At 40.3% G+C, this 21,496-nt stretch overlaps 1 protein-coding gene across 12 annotated transcripts in view; it reads left to right on the top strand.

Annotated features, from left to right (window-relative positions):
• LOC140195234 (uncharacterized) overlaps positions 1-21,496 on the top strand; it is a 665,367-nt gene that overhangs the window by 408,243 nt on the left and 235,628 nt on the right. For all 12 annotated transcript variants that reach the window (XM_072253281.1, XM_072253262.1, XM_072253330.1 and 9 more), the window contains 3 exons: positions 8,664-8,786; positions 10,327-10,611; positions 16,669-16,915. In XM_072253281.1, the coding sequence (XP_072109382.1) occupies positions 8,664-8,786; positions 10,327-10,611; positions 16,669-16,915 (655 nt within the window). The remainder of the gene's footprint in view (positions 1-8,663; positions 8,787-10,326; positions 10,612-16,668; positions 16,916-21,496) is intronic.

The raw sequence follows: 21,496 nt of genomic DNA, 5'->3' as shown, positions 1-21,496 counted from the left end.
AATCTCATCCCCATAAATTTTTGGCACCACCCCCCATTCCTCATCTGTGGTCTCCATTTCTTCCTTAGTACTCCCTCCTCCACACAATAGCCCACTGGCTCCCTTTTTAATTCTGCTTCAGAGGGAGCTGTCTCCGCTGAAACCATCAGCTCCTCGTCTCGCTCCTGTGCCTGTACAAATTCCTTCCTAGCTAATGCTAAGTCTGCCTCAGCTCCCTGACTTCCTCCTGTTCCACTACGCTCCTTCTTTTCACTTTCTACCTCCCCCTGGTACAAGGCTGGTAGAAACGCCTCAGCTAAATTTACTTCGGCAGCCTTTCTGGACACACGCCGAGTCACTGCGCAAACGGGATAAACCTGTGAGTCCATGGGCGGGGCTTCAATGCTGGCAGGTTGGCTTGTCAGTTTTACTGCTGAGAACACATTTCTGCTGGCGAGGTCATTACCGAGTAAGACCTCCACGTCTTTCATCGGTAGTTCGGGCCTCACCCCGATCGTGACCAGTCCAGAGACCAAGTCGCTTTTTAGGTGTATCTGGTGCAAAGGTACTGCCTCAGTCCCTTTCCCAATGCCTTTTATGACTCTGACCTCCCCAGTCTGGGTCTCTGAACTAAAGTCTAACACACTCCTTAATATCAATGACTGACACGCTCCCGTGGCTCTCCAGATCCGTACTGGAACTGGGTTTAACCCCTCCTTCACCAACACCAATCCGGCCGAGATAAACCTCTTGCGCCCTTCCTGAACTTTGTCAGACCTCTTCTCTCCTAGCGGTTTGGTTACCAGCTCAATACAGCCAGTCGAAACCGCCGTTTTTCCTTTCTCCGTCTCCTTCTTTGGGGCAAAGCACCTGGACGCAAAATGTCCGACTTTCCCACGATTATAACATACGACCCCAGTAGACTTCCTACCAAACTGCTCCCGGTCTACCTTATCCTTCTCACTAGTCCCCGGCTTACTTTCTGACTTTTCTGGCGAACTCTCCTCACCGACCTGACTACCCTTCTGGTAGCCTTTACTTGGGGCAAACTTCGTTTTATGTGTCAACGCGTACTCATCCGCTAACTTAGCAGTTGCGGCTAAAGTGTCTGCCTCTTTCTCATCTAGATAGGGTCTCATACCTTCAGGGACACAACCTTTAAACTGCTCAATCATGATTAGCTGTAGCAGTCTGTCATAATCCCCATTGACCCCTTTCGAGGCACACCAACACTCACAATATGTCTGCAGCTCACGGGCAAACTCTAAATACGTGCGGTCCCACTGCTTCCTCGCATTCCGGAACCTCTGCCGGTATGCCTCCGGGACCAGCTCATAAATCCTGAGGATGGCCTCTTTCACCACCTCATACCTCTGGGCATCTTCTGCGGACAAAGCCGAGTAAGCTTGTTGGGCTTTTCCTTTAAGTACACTCTGAAGCAAAACAGCCCACTTGTCTCTCGGCCAGTCCTGACTTACAGCAACTTGTTCAAAATGGAGAAAGTACCAATCAACATCGGTCTCGTCAAATGGGGGAACCAGCCTAACCTCCTGGGTCGCCCTGAACCCTCCACCTTGCTTCGGCATGGGCCCCTGTGCTTTCGTCATCTTTAACCTCTCCAACTCAAATTCCCTTTCCCTATGTTTCTCTCTCGCTTCTCGTTCTAACTGATTGTCCCTCTCTTCTCGCTCCAACTGCCTCTCTTCTCGTTGTCGTTCTAACTGTTTCTCTTCGTGTTCTAGCTCTCTTACCCGGAACTCATGCTCGAGTCTCAATTTTTCAAGCTGCACCTATACTGCGTCTCCACCAGGTTTTCCAATAGATATCACCTCCAGCTCCCCTTGGGGAAACACACCTTTAGACACATAATGCTCTATGATAGCTCTGTGCATCTCCCCTCTCCTCATGGTCGACTTCCCCTTAAAAAGATTCAACCGTTTGGCCACAGCTGCCAATTCTACTTTCCTGGCATCCTCTAATGCCTCCAAGGTCGGCGCCTTTAGAAATTCCTCAATCTCCATTTCTGCTGTTTGCCTTTTCTTTCTTTCAGAAATTTTAACCCAATCAATTTACCTAGTCCCAAATTTAGCATTCAAAATCCCGGACGAGCCCCCATTTATGTTACATACCCCGTAACTGGGTTGCCAAACCAGCAGAAATGGACCACTTAGTTGGAGTCTGGATTACTGGAACTAAGAAAGTTTTATTAAAGAAATCAGTAACACAGTACTCTAAACGTAAGGATATAAATGCAACGAGTTAGCAATGATAAAACACACATGTACACAGAACTAGGATAATAGGATCAATCAAGCTCTATCGCAGTCTAGGGGTAAAATGATCAGTCTCAAGTGACACAGATTTCAGTTCAGTTCAGTTCGCAGTAATCGCTGTTGTGCCGTTGGGGGGAGAGAGAGAGAGCGAAAGATGATATTCAAATCGGATTCAACAGACCTTTGATATTCCTCGCAGTTAGCTTTTGGGCGAGCCCTTTGTAATGTCTTCTGAGGTCACCGACGTGACCCCTCCGTTCCGGATACAATCGTTCTTCTGCGGTGAACCCGGCACCCAGGCAAGGGTGGACACACACACCAGGTTCCCGCCGATTGTACCTTCACACCCTGTGCGTCTGTGGTTGGTCCCGCGACCAGATCTCCAAAACTCCCACCAACTTGTGGGGGCACACCGCTTCTCCAGGGTCTCGTTATCTCGTGGTGTCGTGGTGTGTGCTTGCCTTAGCAAACCTGTTCCTTTTATCCCCCTGCTGGGGTATCGCCTGTCCATCAAACTTCAAACAGTTCAGGTTCAAAGCAACCAGTCTAAACAATACTCGGACCTGTGTCTCTTTTCGGTAATCTCTCTCATCTCTCTCTGATTAGCATTTTGAATGTTTCCCCCATTTGTCTCTCTCTTATCTCTCTTCTCGGCATCAATCTTCTGATAACTTGGTATTTTGTCACAATATCTCGTCCGGTCTTGGTGACTTATTGAACTTGATGCTTTCCAAAAGCTCCAGCACATTCTCTTTCTTAATGTCGATACGCTCAAGCTTTTCAGTCCACTGTGAGTCATCTCTACAATTGCCAAGGTCTTTTTCTGGGGTGACTACCTCCCTGTAGCTCTTATCTGTCACTTCCTCATTCTCCTGTATGAGCTGAAGGTCATCCAGCTGCAGCTCCAGTTCCTTAACACAGTTTTTAAGGAGCTGCAGTTTGATGCTTTTCGTGCCAATGTAGTTATGAGAGAGACTAGAGTTCTCCCAGAGTTCCCACATCTTAAACAAAGGGCATACCACCAATCCTAGATCTATTCTCAATGCACCAGCTATGTATTTATTAACTGAAAAAGAGAAAAAAGACATACTAGGAACTTACTTAGATATTCCACCTGTTCTCACTGAAGCCTACAGAGCCAAAGCCTCCCTCTCTAACCTTGGCCCACTCAAACAATAGGCGCTCCCACAATTGCTGACACTTCGCTTTGTTTTATTGACCCTTGCCAAGTTACTAATAATTCAAGCAATGTCCCACTCAGCAGACAAGTGCTAATAGGCCCTGCTTACTTTTTAAAATTGAAGTGTAAACTCTAAAGGAATTATTTCCAGCTCTCTGTGATGTCCTGCTTGCTTTTTAAAACGGGCACAGAAACTCCACAAGGAACTGTCTCCAATTCTCTCTGCAAATTCCCACTTCTTGGGTGATTCAGTCAAGATGGTTAGGTAACAGAGGCGTGTGTACTTTTTAAATCTCTTGACGGAATGAAGATATCACTGGGAGAATATCACTGGAATGATGGATATCACTGGGAGACATAAATTCTAGTGTCTGGCCGTTATTGGTAGGAGTTGATGGAGGTATGAGGAACTGAGCAATGACAGTGCCTCGATTCATTTGATGTGATATGGCATTTAAAGATGTATTTACTTTGTCTAATTGTGTAAACTGTTGAAGCTCTTTATGGCACCACTCGTGATATTGATCTTTTTATTTATATTTTTGCACTGCTCCTCATGCCTTTTAAATAGTTTTCAGGAGGATCTCCTGAAACAGAATGATTTGGGCCATCTCTCATTTCGATCTCTTACAGCAAGACTTCCAGTCCAACATTACAACGCTTTGGAGCGCATTCTGTCACCAGTGTGGGGATTTTTCACTTTTCCCCAGGTGACAATCATCTTATATATGATTGCTAGTGTAATGCAGGTAAATCAAGTCTCCATACACCTTCTTCATTCCCACCCCACCCTACAATTTGGACTGGTCAGGTTTAGCTAAACACAGTGCCATTGCACGAACAAATAAAGATGTGCCACGGTAGTGCAGTATAGCGGTTAGCGCAATGCTATGATAACGTGGGCTTCTGGAGTTCAGAGTTCAATTTCAGCACCATTCCATAAAGAGTCTCTGTATGTCCTCACCATGGAATGCTTGGGCTTCCTCCAGGTCCTCCAGTTTCCTCTCACAGTCCAAAGATGTATTGGGTAGGTTAATTGATCATTATAAGTTGTTCCAAGATTAGTTTAGGGTTAATCGGATTTTTGGGGGTTACTGGGGCAGCATGGCTCAAAGGCCATGTAAGTAAGGCCAAAGTAAATAAATAAACCATACACATTGGGGATAACACCAGCAAAAGCTGCATTAGAGGTTCCAAATAATCACATATAGTGATCCCTGTGAACATTCTCCAATTTAGCCTCTGGAGATTAAAATAAGAATTTATGGAATTGATCTGGTTTAAGATACGACAGATGATCAAGCTTAGTACAGAAAGGTCAAACAAGTTATTAAAAATGAAATGTGAGGGACAAAGTGAGCGTATGAACCTAAATTAGCTGAGAGTATAAAATAAAATCCAAAAATCTTTTTCAGAAAATGGATTTTATGAAGGTCAACGATATTGCTCAGGTACTTGATTGAATAATTTGTATTTGTCTTCACAAAAGAAGGAGATGTTTCCATTGCCATGTTGGAGAAGAAGACAGCCCAGAAGAGGGATACTGGAAAAATAGTTAAAAGATAGACAATGCTCAAAGTAGAAATACCTCCAATTGGACTTTCTCAGAGTCTAATGTGGAATGTGAAAATAAGAAAAGTTTGAGAGTCTTTGACTTCAATCTTCCAATACAGTCTAAATATGGGAGTGGAGCCAGAGGAATGCAGGCTTGGAAATATTTCATGTCAACTCAGAAAAGAACAAGTCAACTTGAAACTGAGGTCCTCATCTCTCAAGCTCAACTATTGGCTGCACCTTTGCCTCCACAGATGCTGCTTGACCTGCTGAGTTCTTCCTGAGATTGCTATTTGCTTTAAATACTGGCATGTAGGTATGCAGATGTTTGAATGTGCCAGGGCAACTTGAAATGGTGAAATGAATCCTTACTTCCAATAATACTTTCAGGAAAGAAATGTAGTTATGCTAAACCTTTGATAACATTGATCAGGCTTTAGCAGGTGACTGCACTTTATGAAGAATGACAGGACCTTGGAGAGACTGCTAAAAAAGTCACTGAAAGGATTTCAAAGTTTTGTGCAGAATATAGGGTTATTACCCTTTCAGTAGAGAAGATTGACAGCAGTCTATAAAATCACGAAGCATTTTGATAGAGAACGTGAGTAATTGCCATGGACAGGAAGACGAGTAAATACAGGATTTATATTTAAGATAATTGCCAAAGGTGTCAAAGCATCATTTATGAAGCACTTTCTTTTGATTTAGTTTTACCATCTGAAAGCATAGCGAAAGTTTATTCCGTAATAACTTACAAGAGTGAATTTTTAAAATAATTGAAGGAGAGAAGTTTGAGTTCTCACAAGAAAAGACCAAATCAATGGACCTGAGGCAAGATAAGCTAAATGGCTTCCATCAGTGCTAGATTATTCCCCACGAGTATTCCAAAGGGCAGTGAATATTTAATGGAATGACTTAGTAGAAACACAATCAGTGGTCAATTTATATCATACTTTATCTTCAACTTATTAATTAAATAAAAATATTGACCACTTAATCCAATTATATTTCAGTAATTGAAGAAATTAAAAATTAGCACCTACAAAATATATTAGTTAAAGAAAAGAAGTAGTCTTTGAATCCAAGAGGACTGGATTAAAATTTATGAATGAAATATAAGGAAGAGATATATTGTGCCTTTGCTGAAATACATTAATAAAATAAGATCAACAGGAATCAATTATGCAACGGCCGTGAGTGGATTGGGAATATTTTCAAATCTATTTATGTAATGGCAGAGATTTTTAAATAATTTTATAGGATAGATATAGAGAAGGTTTTTCACAATCATCAAATCCACAGTACATAATTGATGGATTTTCTGGAAACACAACAGACCGCAAAAGAGTCAATCCAGAGTGCTGGAGGATTAAATGGGTCAAGCAACATCTGTTGATGCTCAAGACCCTGTGTCAGGACTGAGTGTAGAGGGGAGATTACCATTATAATAAAGAGTTAAGGGGGAATAGTGAAGCAGTGGCTGGCAGGCTGTAGGGGGAACCAAGGTGAGGAGGTGAATGATGGGCAGCTAGAACCAGCAATAGAGATGGAGGCAGGAAGGAGACATAGAGACACATGAGGCTGCAGTTGCTCAAGTTTGCTAAGTTAGGAAAGTGTTAAGTGGAACAAGATAAGAGAGGGATAATGGAACCAGTCTGGAGAGGAGCTAGGATACGCAAAAAGGTTGGACGAAGGGTGGTTTGGAAAAGGGGTATGAGAGGTCCCAGGTAATTAGAAGGAGAGAGAAAGGGTTACCTGAAATTCAAAAATTCTATGTTCATACCATCAGATTATAGACAATCCAGGTGAAGTATGAAGTCTTTTTCTTCAAGTTTGTGTTTGGCCTACTTCTTGCAGTGAGGAAGACTGAAGACAGACGGGAATGGGAATGAGGGTTGAAGTGGCATGCATCTGGAAGACCAAAATGGCTATTGTGAACAGAGAAATGATGTTCCACAATACAGTTATTTTGTCCATGCTGGGTCTCAGCAGTGTGGAAGAGGCTACGTCGAGAATGCTGAATGCATTAGGCATGTTTGGAGAAGGTGCCTGTGAACCACTGCCTGTTCTGGAAATGCTATTTAGCTCACTCGATGGTAGTGAGAGCTGAGATGTAGGGATGTCTGTTGCACTTCCCATGGTTGCAGGGGAATGTGTTAAAGCACAGGAATGGGTGAATGGAAGATGGAAAGGGATAATTGGAACTGCTGTTAAACTAGTTCACTTCAGCAAAGTACATTTATGTCACCAAATATGACCCTGAGATTAATTTTCTTGCAGATATTCACAGTAAATACAAAGAAACACAGAATCAATGTTGGATAAACAATCAATTTGCAAAAGACAACAAACTGTGCAAATACAAAAATTAAATAATAACACTAATAATAATTATTATAATAAATAACTAAGCAATAAATATCAAACACATGAGATGAAGAGTCCTTGAAAGTGATGGATTGTGGGTACAGTTCAGTGATGGAGTGAGTGAAGTTATCCCCTGTTGTTCAATAACTGTTCCTGAACCTAGTGGTGTGGGTCTTGAGGCTTCTGTACCTCCTTCCTGATGGCAGCAGTGGGATGAGAGAATGGCCTGGATGGTGGAGATCCTTGAAGATGGATGTTGCTTTCCTGCAACAGCTCTCCTTGTAGATGTGGCTCAATAGATGGGAGGGCTTCACCCATAATGGACTGGGCTGTATCCACTGCTTTTTTGTGGCTTTCTCTTTTAAGAGCATTGGTGTTTCCATACCTGGCCCTGATGCAACCAATCATGATATTCTCCACTTCTCATCGATGGTAATCCATCAAAATTTTAGACAATGTGCCAAATCTTCACAAACTTCTAAGAAAATTGAGACACTGCAGTGCTTACTTTGTAATGGCAGTTACACGCCGGACCCAGTAAAAGATCCTCTAAAATGATAACACCAAGGAACTTAAAAGTTGCAGAGTTTCTCAACCTTTGATCCCCCAATGAGGACTGACTCATGGACCTCCAGTTTCCTCCTCCTGTAGTCAATAATCAGCTCCTTGGTCTTCCTGACATTGAGTGAGGAGCTGCTGTTGTGGCACCCACTCAGCCAGGTTTCCATTCTCTATGTTGATTCATCACCATCTTTGATTCAGCCAATAACAGTAGTGTCATAAACACTATTACATACAGTATCCATCTGGAATCCACCTAAGAAGGTATGAAGAAAAAGTTGTGTAGTTAGGTCCATTCTGTGCAATGGTATTGAAACGATGCTGCTATTAATAATACTGGGTCAGGAATGATTTCGGAGTGTGTTAGAAGTTCACTGCTCTGAGTGTAATGTCAAAGGATGTGCACCTTATGTGGCACGGAAATATTAAGAACTTAAAATTGTTCCAACAATAGTCTTGAGATGTGAGAGCCTTTGGAGAGTGACAGAAATGTATAGAACTTAGAGGAAATGATTACTAAGTATGGTTACTGGGAAAAAAGGATCTTGGAATGGTAGCAGAGCAGAGGTGATTCATTGCACTATATTTGAAAGCTCTTGGAAACATTAGGATATCAGGACCGAAATGTTGTAAACTGAATTGTTAAAATTAAATCATCGTAAAGAAGCACAGTAGGAAATAATTGTATCAGTTACAGGAAATGTCACCAATTTTTATTCCATACTATTTATTTATGCTTTATTGCTTAGATTGCAGAAAAAGATGAAGAAATTCTACAAGTCCAGTCATGCTTAACACAGTATCGGATCAACCATGGTCATTCCAATGAAGAATATGATGGACAGGTTGCTCTTGTTAAACACCTAGAGAAGGTCAGTTTTGCACTAAACTACTGAATAATAAAAGAGAACCAATAAAGAATTGAACTTTATTTTAGCTACACAATACTATTAGTAATTTATTGTAGCTTCCACTCTAAATAATAGAGGATAAACAAAATAATAGAAGGTTACATCATTTCTAACTAAAATGTATTCATTAAACAACAGGTACTTGCCCAGACTTTCGGATTATATGACCAGTGAGGGTTCAAGTCATGATAAAATTCTGTATCCGATTCATAAATGTTCTTCTTTAGGTGTGTCATTCATATTTAAATTATTCTAGAGATGTTTTCTTTAAAACTGTATTTCCACTAGGGAGTGCCTCCTATTTTTTCATATAATTCTTCTAATATCTGTTTCATTTAAAATGTTTTTTGCTTCTTTAGAGACATATAAAAAATAGCTAACTTTGAGTCAAGGATAAACACAATTGATTTGAAACTGCTATTTTACCTTTCCAATATTGGTTTTAACTCTTTGAAAAGGATACATTGTGACACATTATCCTTGGCTCCATGAGAGCTCTGCATGGAAAGGATATGAATAGTTTCAATGTGATTCCAAGGGGGTATAGACTAAAATATAGATGGATTTATAAGGCAGGCCAGTTTATCACCATGTTTACATATGGATGCTTGATGCCTTTGAGATAATCCATTGTCTTCTACCTCAGAACTCTTGGCCTCACAATCGACATTGTTATGATCTTGCATTTTATTGTTAATCTGCACTGCACTTTCTCTGTAGTTTTTATACTTAATTCTGCATTGTAATTGTTTTACCATATTCTATCTCAATGCATCATGAACAGTATATAAGACAAGCTTTTCACTGTATATATGTACCAATAATAAATAATAAACCAATACCAGAATAAAAAATGGTAGCTAAATTCGCACTGCTGGCCACTCTTGATATGTTACATCCTTGTATCAGCATTAAAAAATACTTAAGTACAATCTGATATAATGTGCATCTCATGCAAAAATGACTCTCACATCTAAATTCTCATTTCTATAATAAGTATAGTTTGAATATGATTAACTTGATAATATTCATTGGAGTGAGATTGAGCAGTAATACAAACCAGCAGGTCATTTTATATCCTGTTTCATTTTCTTTCTCTTTGAATTACTCTTAAATAGTAAAGTAAATCAGGCAGAATATAAATTCTCCGGCTGATACATTGTACATGATTTGCGTCTTCAAATCTGACCTTGCTGTTTAAGTAAAATAAAATTATAGAATGCATGAGACAATAATGACTCACTTAAAGGGAATTTTGTATTTCTGGAACAGGCATCGATCATATGAGTAATTTTATCAATTTGGCAAGCTTTATACAAACATCACTTAACAAGTGACTATTATGTACTATAAAAACAAAGTCATTTATTACTCATAATCAGCTGTACTTTTATAATTATCATGTACTAATTCTGATATTTTACACATTATTATTCAGAAAATGGGTTTGATTGTCCCTTTGTTCTGTTTTAACCTTCATGTTTTATCTTGTGTTTGCCAGGAACTTGAATTGATGAAAAGTACTTGTAATGAAAAAAATAGTAGAATTGGAGAATGTGAACAAACAATACTTGATCTCAGAGAAGAAATAACAAAATCTGACAATCAGCAAAAGAATTGTGTCCTTGAAGTGGAAAAACTTGAACAAGCTTTGGAAAATCTTAATCTGAATGCAGCAGATTCCGAAAATAAACACAAGCTGGAACTTGTACAACTGCAAAAGCAAATTACCCAACTCGAAAGCAACCTCGCAGATTCCCAGAAAAGCTGCAACCAAATGCATCAGGTCTGTTGACATGTTCGCTAATGAAAATTCTTCAAATACTCACTGAAACTTTAGTGAAAGACCAATTTCCCTGTAATTTTGCAAATCAGTGCTGAAGTTACAATGATTAATCAGAAGAACCCTCAAGAGTATTTGCAATAGAATTGATTTTTCTAACCCATAAGCAAAAAAATGATATAATTTCAAAGGCAAAATAAATGTGTTGCCTCTAATACAGTTAAGGTTGGATAATGATGAAAATTTAGCTGGTGTATCAGCTACATTATTAGTTATTCATTCCCTGGCTTCCTTAGTTGTTGGGCCAGATCTTGCTAGCTCAATACCTCACACCTCACACAGTGTTGCTTCCTGCTACAACCCATCCTGACTCTTAATTAATCCATATATTAAAGGCCAATGTTCTAAGCCTCACACAACACCTTGGTCTCAGCCAATCTGCATGCAACGCCAGAGACTCAAGTAGTTCAGTCAAATACAGAGCTTTGATTTGGTACATGCCATTTAAACATCAGCAGCAAGCCAATATTTTTACTGAGGTTTAAAAGAAACATTACTTTTTGATGCTTGAACCCTGTGTAATTAGATGGAAAATGGAAAACCTACAACATCTGTAATCGAAGATCCCCAGCATCCATATCATGCCCATCATCTCAGCTTCCATTAGCCGAGAGATACAGAAGCCTGATATCCCACACCACGGGTTCAAGAACAGCCGTTCAATCATTCAGTTCTTGAGCCAGCCTGTGATACACTAACCCTACCTCTGTAACAGCAATATAATGACTACTTGCACTACAAATGGACGTGGAATTCTGTTCAATTTGTTTTTCTCCTTCTAAAAATTGTGTATAACTTATGTTTAATTTATGTTTTTTTCCTTATGAATGCTGCTCATGATGCTGTGTGCCTGTGATGTTGCCAAAAGTAAGTTTTTCATTGCACCTGTGCATGCGTTTACTTGTGCATACGACAATGAACTCAACTTTGACTTTAACAACACAATTGATAGCCAGTTTTGAGCCACAAAATCCATTATGAATATGACCCATTCAATTTAGTCATGAAGCCACACAAGGAATTGAAGGATGTAGTCAATATGAAAACGAGGTAACAGAACTATACAGCGATTAATTCTGCTAATAGTGTTACAGAAAGATGCATCTGTAATAGGTAGATTGGTGAGGATGAAATCAGGTACATTTATCCCGCATGTTGGTTTGCTCATCACCTGCTGAGGAGGTATTCTGAATGCCAGACGAGACAGTTGAGATGCTTGTGGATCAGTTTCCTACCCAGCATGCATTCTGCATCTTTGGTAGATAGTAATCAAGTTGGGCACGTGGACACATGGCCAAGTGGTTAAGGCTTTGGACTAGCTACCCGAAGGTCGTGAGTTCAAGCCCCAGACGAGGGAACGTATTGTGTCCTTGAGCAAGGCACTTAATGATTGCTCTGCGACGACTCTGGTGCCAAGCTGTATGGGTCCTAATGCCCTTCCTTTGGATAACATTGGTGTCATGGAGAGGGGAGACTTGCAGCATGGGCAACTGCTGGTCTTCCATACAACCTTGCCCAGGCCTGCACCCTGGAGAGTGAAGACTTTCCAGGCGCAGATCCATGGTCTCGCAAGACTAACATATGCCTTAATTAATCGTTGAGATTACCTTGCCTCCGTTTGATCTGATGTTATGTAACATCATGGGATCCAAAGGCAATTTGGAAACACCATTCCTCCTGAAATTTATACCACTGAGCAAAAACTTTGATTGACCTACCCTCCAGTTGGACAGCCCACAGCCAAGAACTGTGATGCAAAAGTTACTGCAGTAATGCAAGATTTTGGAAGACTTCTCCATGGTATATCATGTATAGCAAACTAAATTTTGAAACAGTCAATTAGACATAGTTTGAGCACTGGGTATTTCTCAGATGTTTAGCACTGAATTCAAAGGTGTAATAACAGAGTGTCACATTGCCATGACTGACTTGAATGAGTGTGTGTGGGCGCGTATGCGCAGGCGCCCTTAACTCCTGGTGGAGTCTTCAGGGCGCCGTTATGACAAGCTTTGCACCGATCTTTTTGGTATGCTCATCGTTTGGTGTGTCTTGGGCATCTGAAATCTGGCGGAGCCCATCCCCCTCCAGGGTTTTTTTTTTAAACGAGGTCGAGTTGTTAGCTCGACACTCAACCCAGGCATGGATGGAGAGCGTGCAAGGGAGCCGGCTGGATTCGAACTCGGGGCCTCTCACCCTGAAGTCCAGCGCTGATGCCTCTACGCCACCAGCCGGCATGAATAAAAAAGAACAAAAGTTTGCTCAGTTACACTTACTAATTTTAAAAAGAAGGGTTGGACCATGAGTTGTAGAACATGGGATTGATGGAAGGATATTTCAGAAAGCAAAGAGACTCTTCCACTGTTAATTTAGCTAAAAGTGATCTGTACTTTTGAACCCATTAAACAACCCATTGTTGTTTAAAATTCCTTGAAACCATTATTAATAAAAATATCTACCTTCTGTTTCAAAACAAATAGTTTACACAGTGGTCACATTGCATGAAGCAAAAAAAAAAATGACATGAATAACTTTATGGATATCAGCTGAACAGTTGTCGGGTTTTGGTGGGACTCAAGTGCAGGCCAATGGATACTTCTTCACCAGGATTTATTAGGGAGCACAAAGGCAACAGTCTTTCAAAAACAGAAGGCAGGCACGAATCTGAAATGGCAGGCAGAGGTCTTACCAGGAAAGGCGGTCAGGCGAGGGCAGACAATCCAGAGTGCACAGGCAAAAATCAGGTCTAAGAATGGGCAAAATCCAAAACACAGAATCAGGCAAAATCAGTGGGCAGAAGTCACAATGACAGGCTAGAACGACACAGGTCAGAACTGGGACGAACCAGCAGAAAATGCTGTCTGCCTGTCTGTATCTTGTTTTACGGCGGTCGGCATCCAGCTTAATGGTGCATTACCGCCACCCTCTGCTCCGGAATGTGCACTAGACATATATTCTAAATCCCTTCACCCAATCGCACGCGCACGCGCACACACACACGCACACACAAACCTACACTTTACCCTCCCATCTTTGACCATCCTAGTACCCTATTCCTGTTTATCCGTCATATCCTATAAAAAAAACCCCTGAACCCCTTAAAAACGCTAAGCAGAAAATGCAGGTCAAGGCAGGGTTTAAATGGACAGGATAATGAGTGAAAATTAGAAACAGGTGGGTGCAAATGAGGAGACAAGCAGGTAATTGGAGGAAGTCAGAAAAAGAAAGGGGCTGGGCCAGAACCCACATGGCCAGCTGAAAGAAAACAGAAGTTAAAGACTGTCGTGATCCACAGCTACTAGCAGAGGCCCTTCAACCCAGTGTTCAGGCCGGATCCTTAACAACGGTACATATTGAAAAAAAATCCTCTGTTGCTCTTTCAATCGTACAATGGAATGTTTTCCATCCACCTGAGTGGTTAGCTGGGATCTTGGTGTAATATCTCATCTTAAAGCCGGTATTTCTGAAAGTGTAGTATTCTTTCAACATTGATGTTTTGAGTTTTGAATTATGTTGGGGATGAAAGAGTTAAATTCCAAATATTCATAAACATAGAGTATGAGGGAGTATGCTGAGGCTAATCAAGAAGAGGTTTACAACTTTATGTGTTTTGAATCATTTGCAAGATAACAGTTACAAATTTTCTTGACTGTAGTTTTTATTGGATATTGATATCACAGAATGATATTAACAGCTGCTGAGTGGAGTACTGTAATAGTACACGGTTGAGGAGCTGAATGGAATACATTTCTTAGAAAACCTACAGCACAATAAAGGCCCTTTGGCCCACAAAGCTGTGCCGAACATGTCCTTAACTTAGAAATTACCTAGGGTTACCCATAGCCCTCTATTTTTCTAAGCTCCATGTACCTCCCCAGGAGTCTCTTAAAAGACCCTATTGTATCAGCCTCTACCACCGTCGCCGGCAGCCCATTCCACACACTCATCACTCTCTGCGTAAGAAACTTACCCCCGACATCTCTGTACCGACTTAAAACTGTGCCCTCTTGTGGTAGCCATTTCAGCCCTGGAAAAAAGCCTCTGACTATCCACATGATCAATGCCTCTCATCATCTTATACACCTCTATCAGGTCACCTCTCATCCTCTGTCACTCCAAAGAGAAAGTTTACTCAACCTATACGCATAAGGTATGCTCCCCAATCCAGGCAACATCCTTGTAAATCTCCTCTCCACCCCTTCTTGATTTCCACATCCTTCCTGTAGTGAGACAACCAGAACTGAGCACAGTACTCCAAGTAGGGTCTGACCAGGGTCCTATATAGCTGCAACATTACCTCGCTCCTAAATTCAATCCCACGATTGATGAGGGCGAATGCACCGTATGCTTTCTTAGCCACAGAGTCAACTTGTGCAACAGCTTTGCGTGTCCCATGGACTCGGACCCTAAAATCCCTCTGATCCTCCACACTACCAAGAGTCTTACCATTAATACTATATTCTGCCATCATATTTGACCTACCAAAATGAACCACTTCACACATATCTGGGCTGAGCTCCATCTGCCACTTCTCAGCCCAGTTTTGCATCCTATCAATGTCCGGCTGTAACCCCTGACAGCCATCCACACTATCCACAACACCTCCTACCTTTGTGTCATCAGCAAATTTATAAACCCATCCCTCCACTTCCTCATCCAGGTCATTTATAAAATTCATGAAGAGTAGGGCTCCCAGAACAGATCCCTGAGGCACACCACTGGTCACCAACCTCCATGCAGAATATGACCCGTCTACAACCACTCTTTGCCTTCTGTGTGTAAGCCAGTTCTGGATCCACAAAGCAAGGTCCCCTTGGATCCCATGCCTCCTTACTTTCTCATTAGGCCTTGCATGTGGTACCTTATCAAATGCCTTGCTCAAATCCATATACACTACATCTACTGCTGTACCGTCATCCATGCGTTTAGTCACATCCTCAAAAAATTCAATCAGGTTCATAAGGCATGACCTGCCTTTCACAAAGCCATGTTGACTATTTCTAATCACATTATGCCTCTCCAAATGTTCATAAATCCTGCCTCTCAGGATCTTCTCCATCAACTTATCAACCACTGAAGTAAAACTCACTCTCTAGAGTTTCCTGAGCTAACTCTACTCCCTTTCTTAAATAAGGGAACAACATCCGCAACCCTCCAATCCTCCAGAACCTCTCCTGTCCCCATTGATGATGCAAAGATCATCGCCAGAGGCTCAGTAATCTCCCCCCTCGCCTCCCACAGTAGCCTGGGGTACATCTCGTCTGGTCCTGGTGACTTATCCAACTTGATGCTTTCCAAAAGCTCCAGCTTATCCTCTTTCTTAATATCTACATGCTCAAGCTTTTCAGTCCACTCCAAGTCATCCCTATAATCGCCAAGATCCTTTTCCGTAGTGAATACTGAAGCAAAGTATTCATTAAGTACCTCTGCTATCTCCTCCATTTCCATTCACACTTTTCCACTGTCACACTTGATTGGTCCTATTCTTTCACATCTTATCCTCTTGCTCTTCACATACTTGCCTTGGGGTTTTCCTTAATTCTGTCTGCCAAGGCCTTCTCATGGCCCCTTCTGGCTCTCCTTATTTCATTCTTATCCTCCTTCCTGTTAGCCTTATATTCTTACAGATCTCTATCTTTACCTAATTTTTTGAACCTTTCATAAGCTCTTCTTTTCTTGACTAGATTTACAACAGCCTTTGTACACTATGGTTCCTGTACCCTACCGTCCTTTCTCTGTCTCATTGGAACGTACCTATGCAGAACTCTCGCAAATATCCCCTGAACATTTGCTACATTTCTTCCGTACATTTCTCTGAGAACATCTGTTCCCAATTTATGCTTCCAAGTTCCTGCCTGATAGCCTCATATTTCCCCTTACTCCAATTAAACTCCCAATAATTTCTTATGCTCCATCTTGGCCATTGTTAACATCATGTGCTTTTGAAAGGCTTGTTTTGTTTAAAGTTAGTGGATAAAGTGTATTTAATTTCTGTTGTGATAGGCAATATGGGAAAGAGATGACCTTCTGCAGAAACGAGAAGCCGAACTCCTGGAGTCCCAAGAAAATGTCAAAAAGAAAATGTCAGAGATGAAGGTTTTGGACAACATTGTGACAGACCTGCAAATAAAACTGCAGAATTTGCAGTTTCACAAGATTCAGACTCAAAATGAAAATACAATACTAAGAGCTGAAATTCAGCAATTAAACCAGGAACTGCAGGGACTCCATCAACAGTACAGAGAGAAAGGTAAACTTTATTTTTCTAAAATAAGATACATCACGGTACAAATAGTTCATTAGCTTGCCTTGCTATAGTTTTGAAATATGTAGTAATTTATATACGACATGAAGACTTCATGTAGATTATGACAATTATGCCTAGTGATCACTCGTATTATCAATTGGCTATTTTAATTAATTCCCTTTTAAGTATGTGCATACTCAAGATTTGTTACAAAAAGATATTGACTTTTATCTAAAGTTAGTTGAAGTACTATATTAAACTCAGGTGGGGGTTCGGAGTTTTAACAGAGGTTATATTTTGTACTTCACACATGGAGACACACTCAAAATCTCTTAGGAAAAAAATATATTAAGAAAACACATGGGATCTTGCAGATGCTGGAAATCCAAATTGTAAAATGCTGGAGGAACTCAGCAAGTCAGGCAGCATCTATGGAGAGGAATTTACAGTTGATGTTTCAAGCTGAAACCTTCATCAGGACAGATAAATAAACAAATCTAGTTTTGTGGCTGCACTGACCACTGTGACCATATCCCTATATTTTTCTGAAAAACTGAAACAAACACCCAATCATAATAGGCATTATAAAAGCAGATGCTTCCACTTCTTCAGTCGAAAACTAGCATTCACTGAATCCACAGCAGTTGCTGTAGTTGTTGTACTTGCTTTGGAGATTTTGTACAGTTGAAAGAATCAATAAGTTACTGCACTTCAGAATATTGCTTACCCCTATCGATTGTTTCAGTGTCAATGTCTGTTCCTCAGTAAAATGTTGAGTACGTAGTAATGTACCTGCATCAGAAAGTCTGTCTTGCACCCACTATCCACTATCTGCAAGACTTGTTCCTAGTCCTTTGATTTAGCATATGGTGCATGTTTAACTAAGCTAACAATTAAGATTCACTGCACTTGTCACATTCTATAAATAGTCTCTTACAGCTTTGATAGCATCCTCAGCTTTATTACTTGATTGTGTATATAAAGATGAAGATATCACATGTTCATAAAACTTTATCTCTGAGCAGACACTGCTAATTATTCTGTACATATATAAATTGTGATTTATTATCAATAACTGGGATGCCTAGTATGAGGTGTGATTGATAAGTTTGTACCCTAAGGTAAAAGGAGTCAATTTTAGAAAACCTAGCACATTTATTTTTCAACATTGTCCCCTCCTATGTGTACACACTTAGTCCGGCAGTCATGGAGCATATGGTTCCCTTCTTTGTGGAAGTGGTCCACAGCAGGGGTGATTGATAAGTTTGTGACCTAAGGTAGAAGGAGGTGAGTTATTAACTTCAGACTTTCTGCATTATCACTCAAAGAGTTGAACAAGAGCGTCTTGGACCTCCAGGTGGTCCACAACAGGGGTGATTGATAAGTTTGTGGCCTAAGGTAGAAGGAGATGAGTTATACAGCTCTCGTTACATGATGTGCAGTTCAACTCCTTGAGTGAAAATGCAGAAAGTTTGAAGTTAATAACTCATCTCCTTCTACCTTAGGCCACGAATGTATCAATCACCCCTGCCGTGGACCATTTCTGGAGGTCCAAGACACCGACTTCTACAAAGAAGAGATCCATATGCTCTATGACCGCTGGACTAAGTGTGTAAATGTAGCAAAAACTAAATGTGCTAGGTTTTCTAAAATTGACTCCTCCTACTTTAGGCCACGAACTTATCAATCACCCCTTGTATTTTAAATCTAGCAAACAGTATTTGAAGTTCTTTGAAAAGTCCAGACACTTCAATAAAGTTAGTGTAATAATTCCAAACAGGTAGAGTAAGACAATGTAACTTGCAAAAGTCAATCCCAGTATTTGCTAAGTCTCTTCACAGTATTGTGTTGAAATGGAGGCTACTTGGCAAATGTCATTGTGCAAAGCAAATAATGCATTTTGAAAAATAGTATTCAAGCTTAAATGCCAACTTTAGCCAATAGGAAAATATAATACTTTAGAAATACAATTTTTAAGCCGATAAATACTGAATGAGCAACTGCCATTAACTCTTAATACAATACAATTGGTACTATGAAGTGTTGCTCTGAATATTAGAATTTGTGTCATAATAAGTTCAAAGACAAAAGAGCGATATTAACTTGACCCTAGCCCTTACTGGTTTAATAACAACCCACATTTGCTCCTGATGTTAATCATCTGCAGCTGTATGATTGAGCCATACTCTGGATGCACGTGAAAGACTTCCACAGTGATCAATTTCTTTCAGACTTTGTACAAAACGTTGGGTATTAACCTTTGTCATGTATGCTTTGCTCAGTGTATCCCATTTGTGTATAGTACCTTCAGAGAAAACCTGTAATATCAACAGCATCCTCTGTAATCTCTTGAGTACATTATTTAGTGTTTTGAGAATAAATGTCTCTAACATTTGATTATTTGTTTCAACATTTACTGTCTCATCTGAAAATGTTCTGTTCAAGCTGACCTCAGACAAAAGTGGCAAGAGTTCCTTCTTGACTTCTGCATATTTCATCTCTGCTTCTGTTGATGTCCTTGTTGCCTAGGTAATTAGTTGTCTGTTCTGCATCATTATTGCTCCAAGTCCATACTGAGATTCATCAGATTGTAAACATATGTCTTCCTTATCAAAATGATATCTAAGAATTGATGTGCTAGTGTCTGTTATTTAATATTTTTTTCAGTGCCACTTCTTGGCATATTTTCCAGATCTACTTTGTATTTTTCCATCTTAAACCTTTACTTCAGTGTTTCTGATTAAAGGAGAAATTTATTTTGATGTTGAACAAGTTCCAATACATATGGAGTTCCCATCACATCAATGTAGGCATTTCCAAAACTGGCTTAGTTTTGGCTAAGTGTACACAAGGTTGTCAACTGTCATCTCAACTTGGATGTCAACACTCATTTTGAACCTGTTATTCATCACGTAGACAGTGCATAATGATGTCTTTTAACAGCAGACCGTACAGTTCATCCCTTAGAGCTACTTGCACCTTACAAGGTGCATTATACACCGCGTCTGATTTTAATTCAGGTTTAAGTTGTTAAATATCGTCATGTAACATAAAACTGTATATTGGCATCAGACAATCTGTTGTTAATAGCTTAGTTATTTAATTCAAATATTGTGACTCCAGTGGATGGTGTTCTATCCATTGCTTCTTAATTATTGTATTTGATAATATTCATGTACAAGCATACTATGCTAAACAGGCCTGAGAGTCGTGCTGTGCAAAAATGTACAGTCCTTCTGGGAAATTGCCTGGATTGGAGAGTATGGGTTATTAAGAGGGATTGGACAGGCTAGGTTTCTTCTCCTTCAAGTGAAAGAAGTAGAAAGGTGGCAAAAGTGGTATATAAAATTGTACGATAAACAGATCAGTGCTATACCCTCCACCCCCACCCCAGTGTTCATTTGACAATGGACTCGGTCTGAACTATGTATATAATTTGCGTGGTTGTATTTTACTGATATCCTATAAGTGCTTGCTGTCTTGTATGTGCAAGGACTAGGCCTCAAGCTGCAGAGTCACTCGTATACAGCTGTTGGAGACAGGTGTCAGAGCTGGTGTGCTTCACTGGTGGTGGTGTGGCGCAGCGTCCAAGCTGGAGTCGGTGCTGCCCACAGTTCAATCGGCAGAAGACAAGCTCTGTTGTGGTCGCCTGTAGACTTTTGCAGCATTGAGTGGTTTGAGTTTGGACTCTCATTGAGTGGCTTTATCTTTCTATCTTATATGTGCTTTATGTGCTTTGTGCTGTGGGTAACTGTTGGCACCTTGGCTCTGGAGTAAAGCAGACTCTTTTGGCTGTATTCATGAATATTCTTATTGAATAACTATAAGATATAGGAGCAGAATTAGGCCATTTGGCCCATTGAATAAGCTCCACAGATTCTGCAAATGACAATTAATCTTGAATTGAATTAAAATTAAATTGAATTGGATAGATTCCACTTTTGATTTTCAATATAAGTGTAGCTGAAACTAGAGAGCATAAGTTGAAGTTGAGAGGGAGGAGATGTAATAAAAATCTAAGGGGTTAATTTTTCACACAAAAAGCAGTTGATATCTGGAATGATCTGCCACTGGAGATGATGGAGGAAGGAATATTAACAATAATGAAGAGGCATCTTGGCAGATACTTGAATGAGCATGAGATTGAGGAACATGAAATTAATGCAGGGAAGTGGGATCAGTACAGACACATTTCACTGTATGTTTCAATGTACATGTGACAGTAAAGATAATCTCTAATCTCATAATGATGGGCTATGAAGTGTCTATTTTTTTACTGCATAACTCTATGGGTCTATGACTAACTTATATAATCACTAAGTTGAACTAACAATAAAATCTATTTTTAGAACTTAAAGATGAACTCCACTATCTGATATGATCACACAATTATAGTAAGTGGTTAGGCAAGTTTACAGTTATATTCTTATTTAAGTGAAATGAAATTAAGTTACTCCTATATCTATTTGAAAGCTCAGGTAGTTGTTTGATTCTAAGTGTAACAAATTTCATCATTCAAACCATAAGGACTGACCTCATTGCAACAAAAACTATTGATCCTGGTTCTTTATCAACTGTTCTGGT

Source organism: Mobula birostris, chromosome 1, assembly GCF_030028105.1.
Source record: "Mobula birostris isolate sMobBir1 chromosome 1, sMobBir1.hap1, whole genome shotgun sequence".
NCBI classification, from domain to species: domain Eukaryota; kingdom Metazoa; phylum Chordata; class Chondrichthyes; order Myliobatiformes; family Myliobatidae; genus Mobula; species Mobula birostris.
Note: the sequence above shows the minus strand (reverse complement) of the source record. Positions and strands in the feature narration are given on the sequence as shown.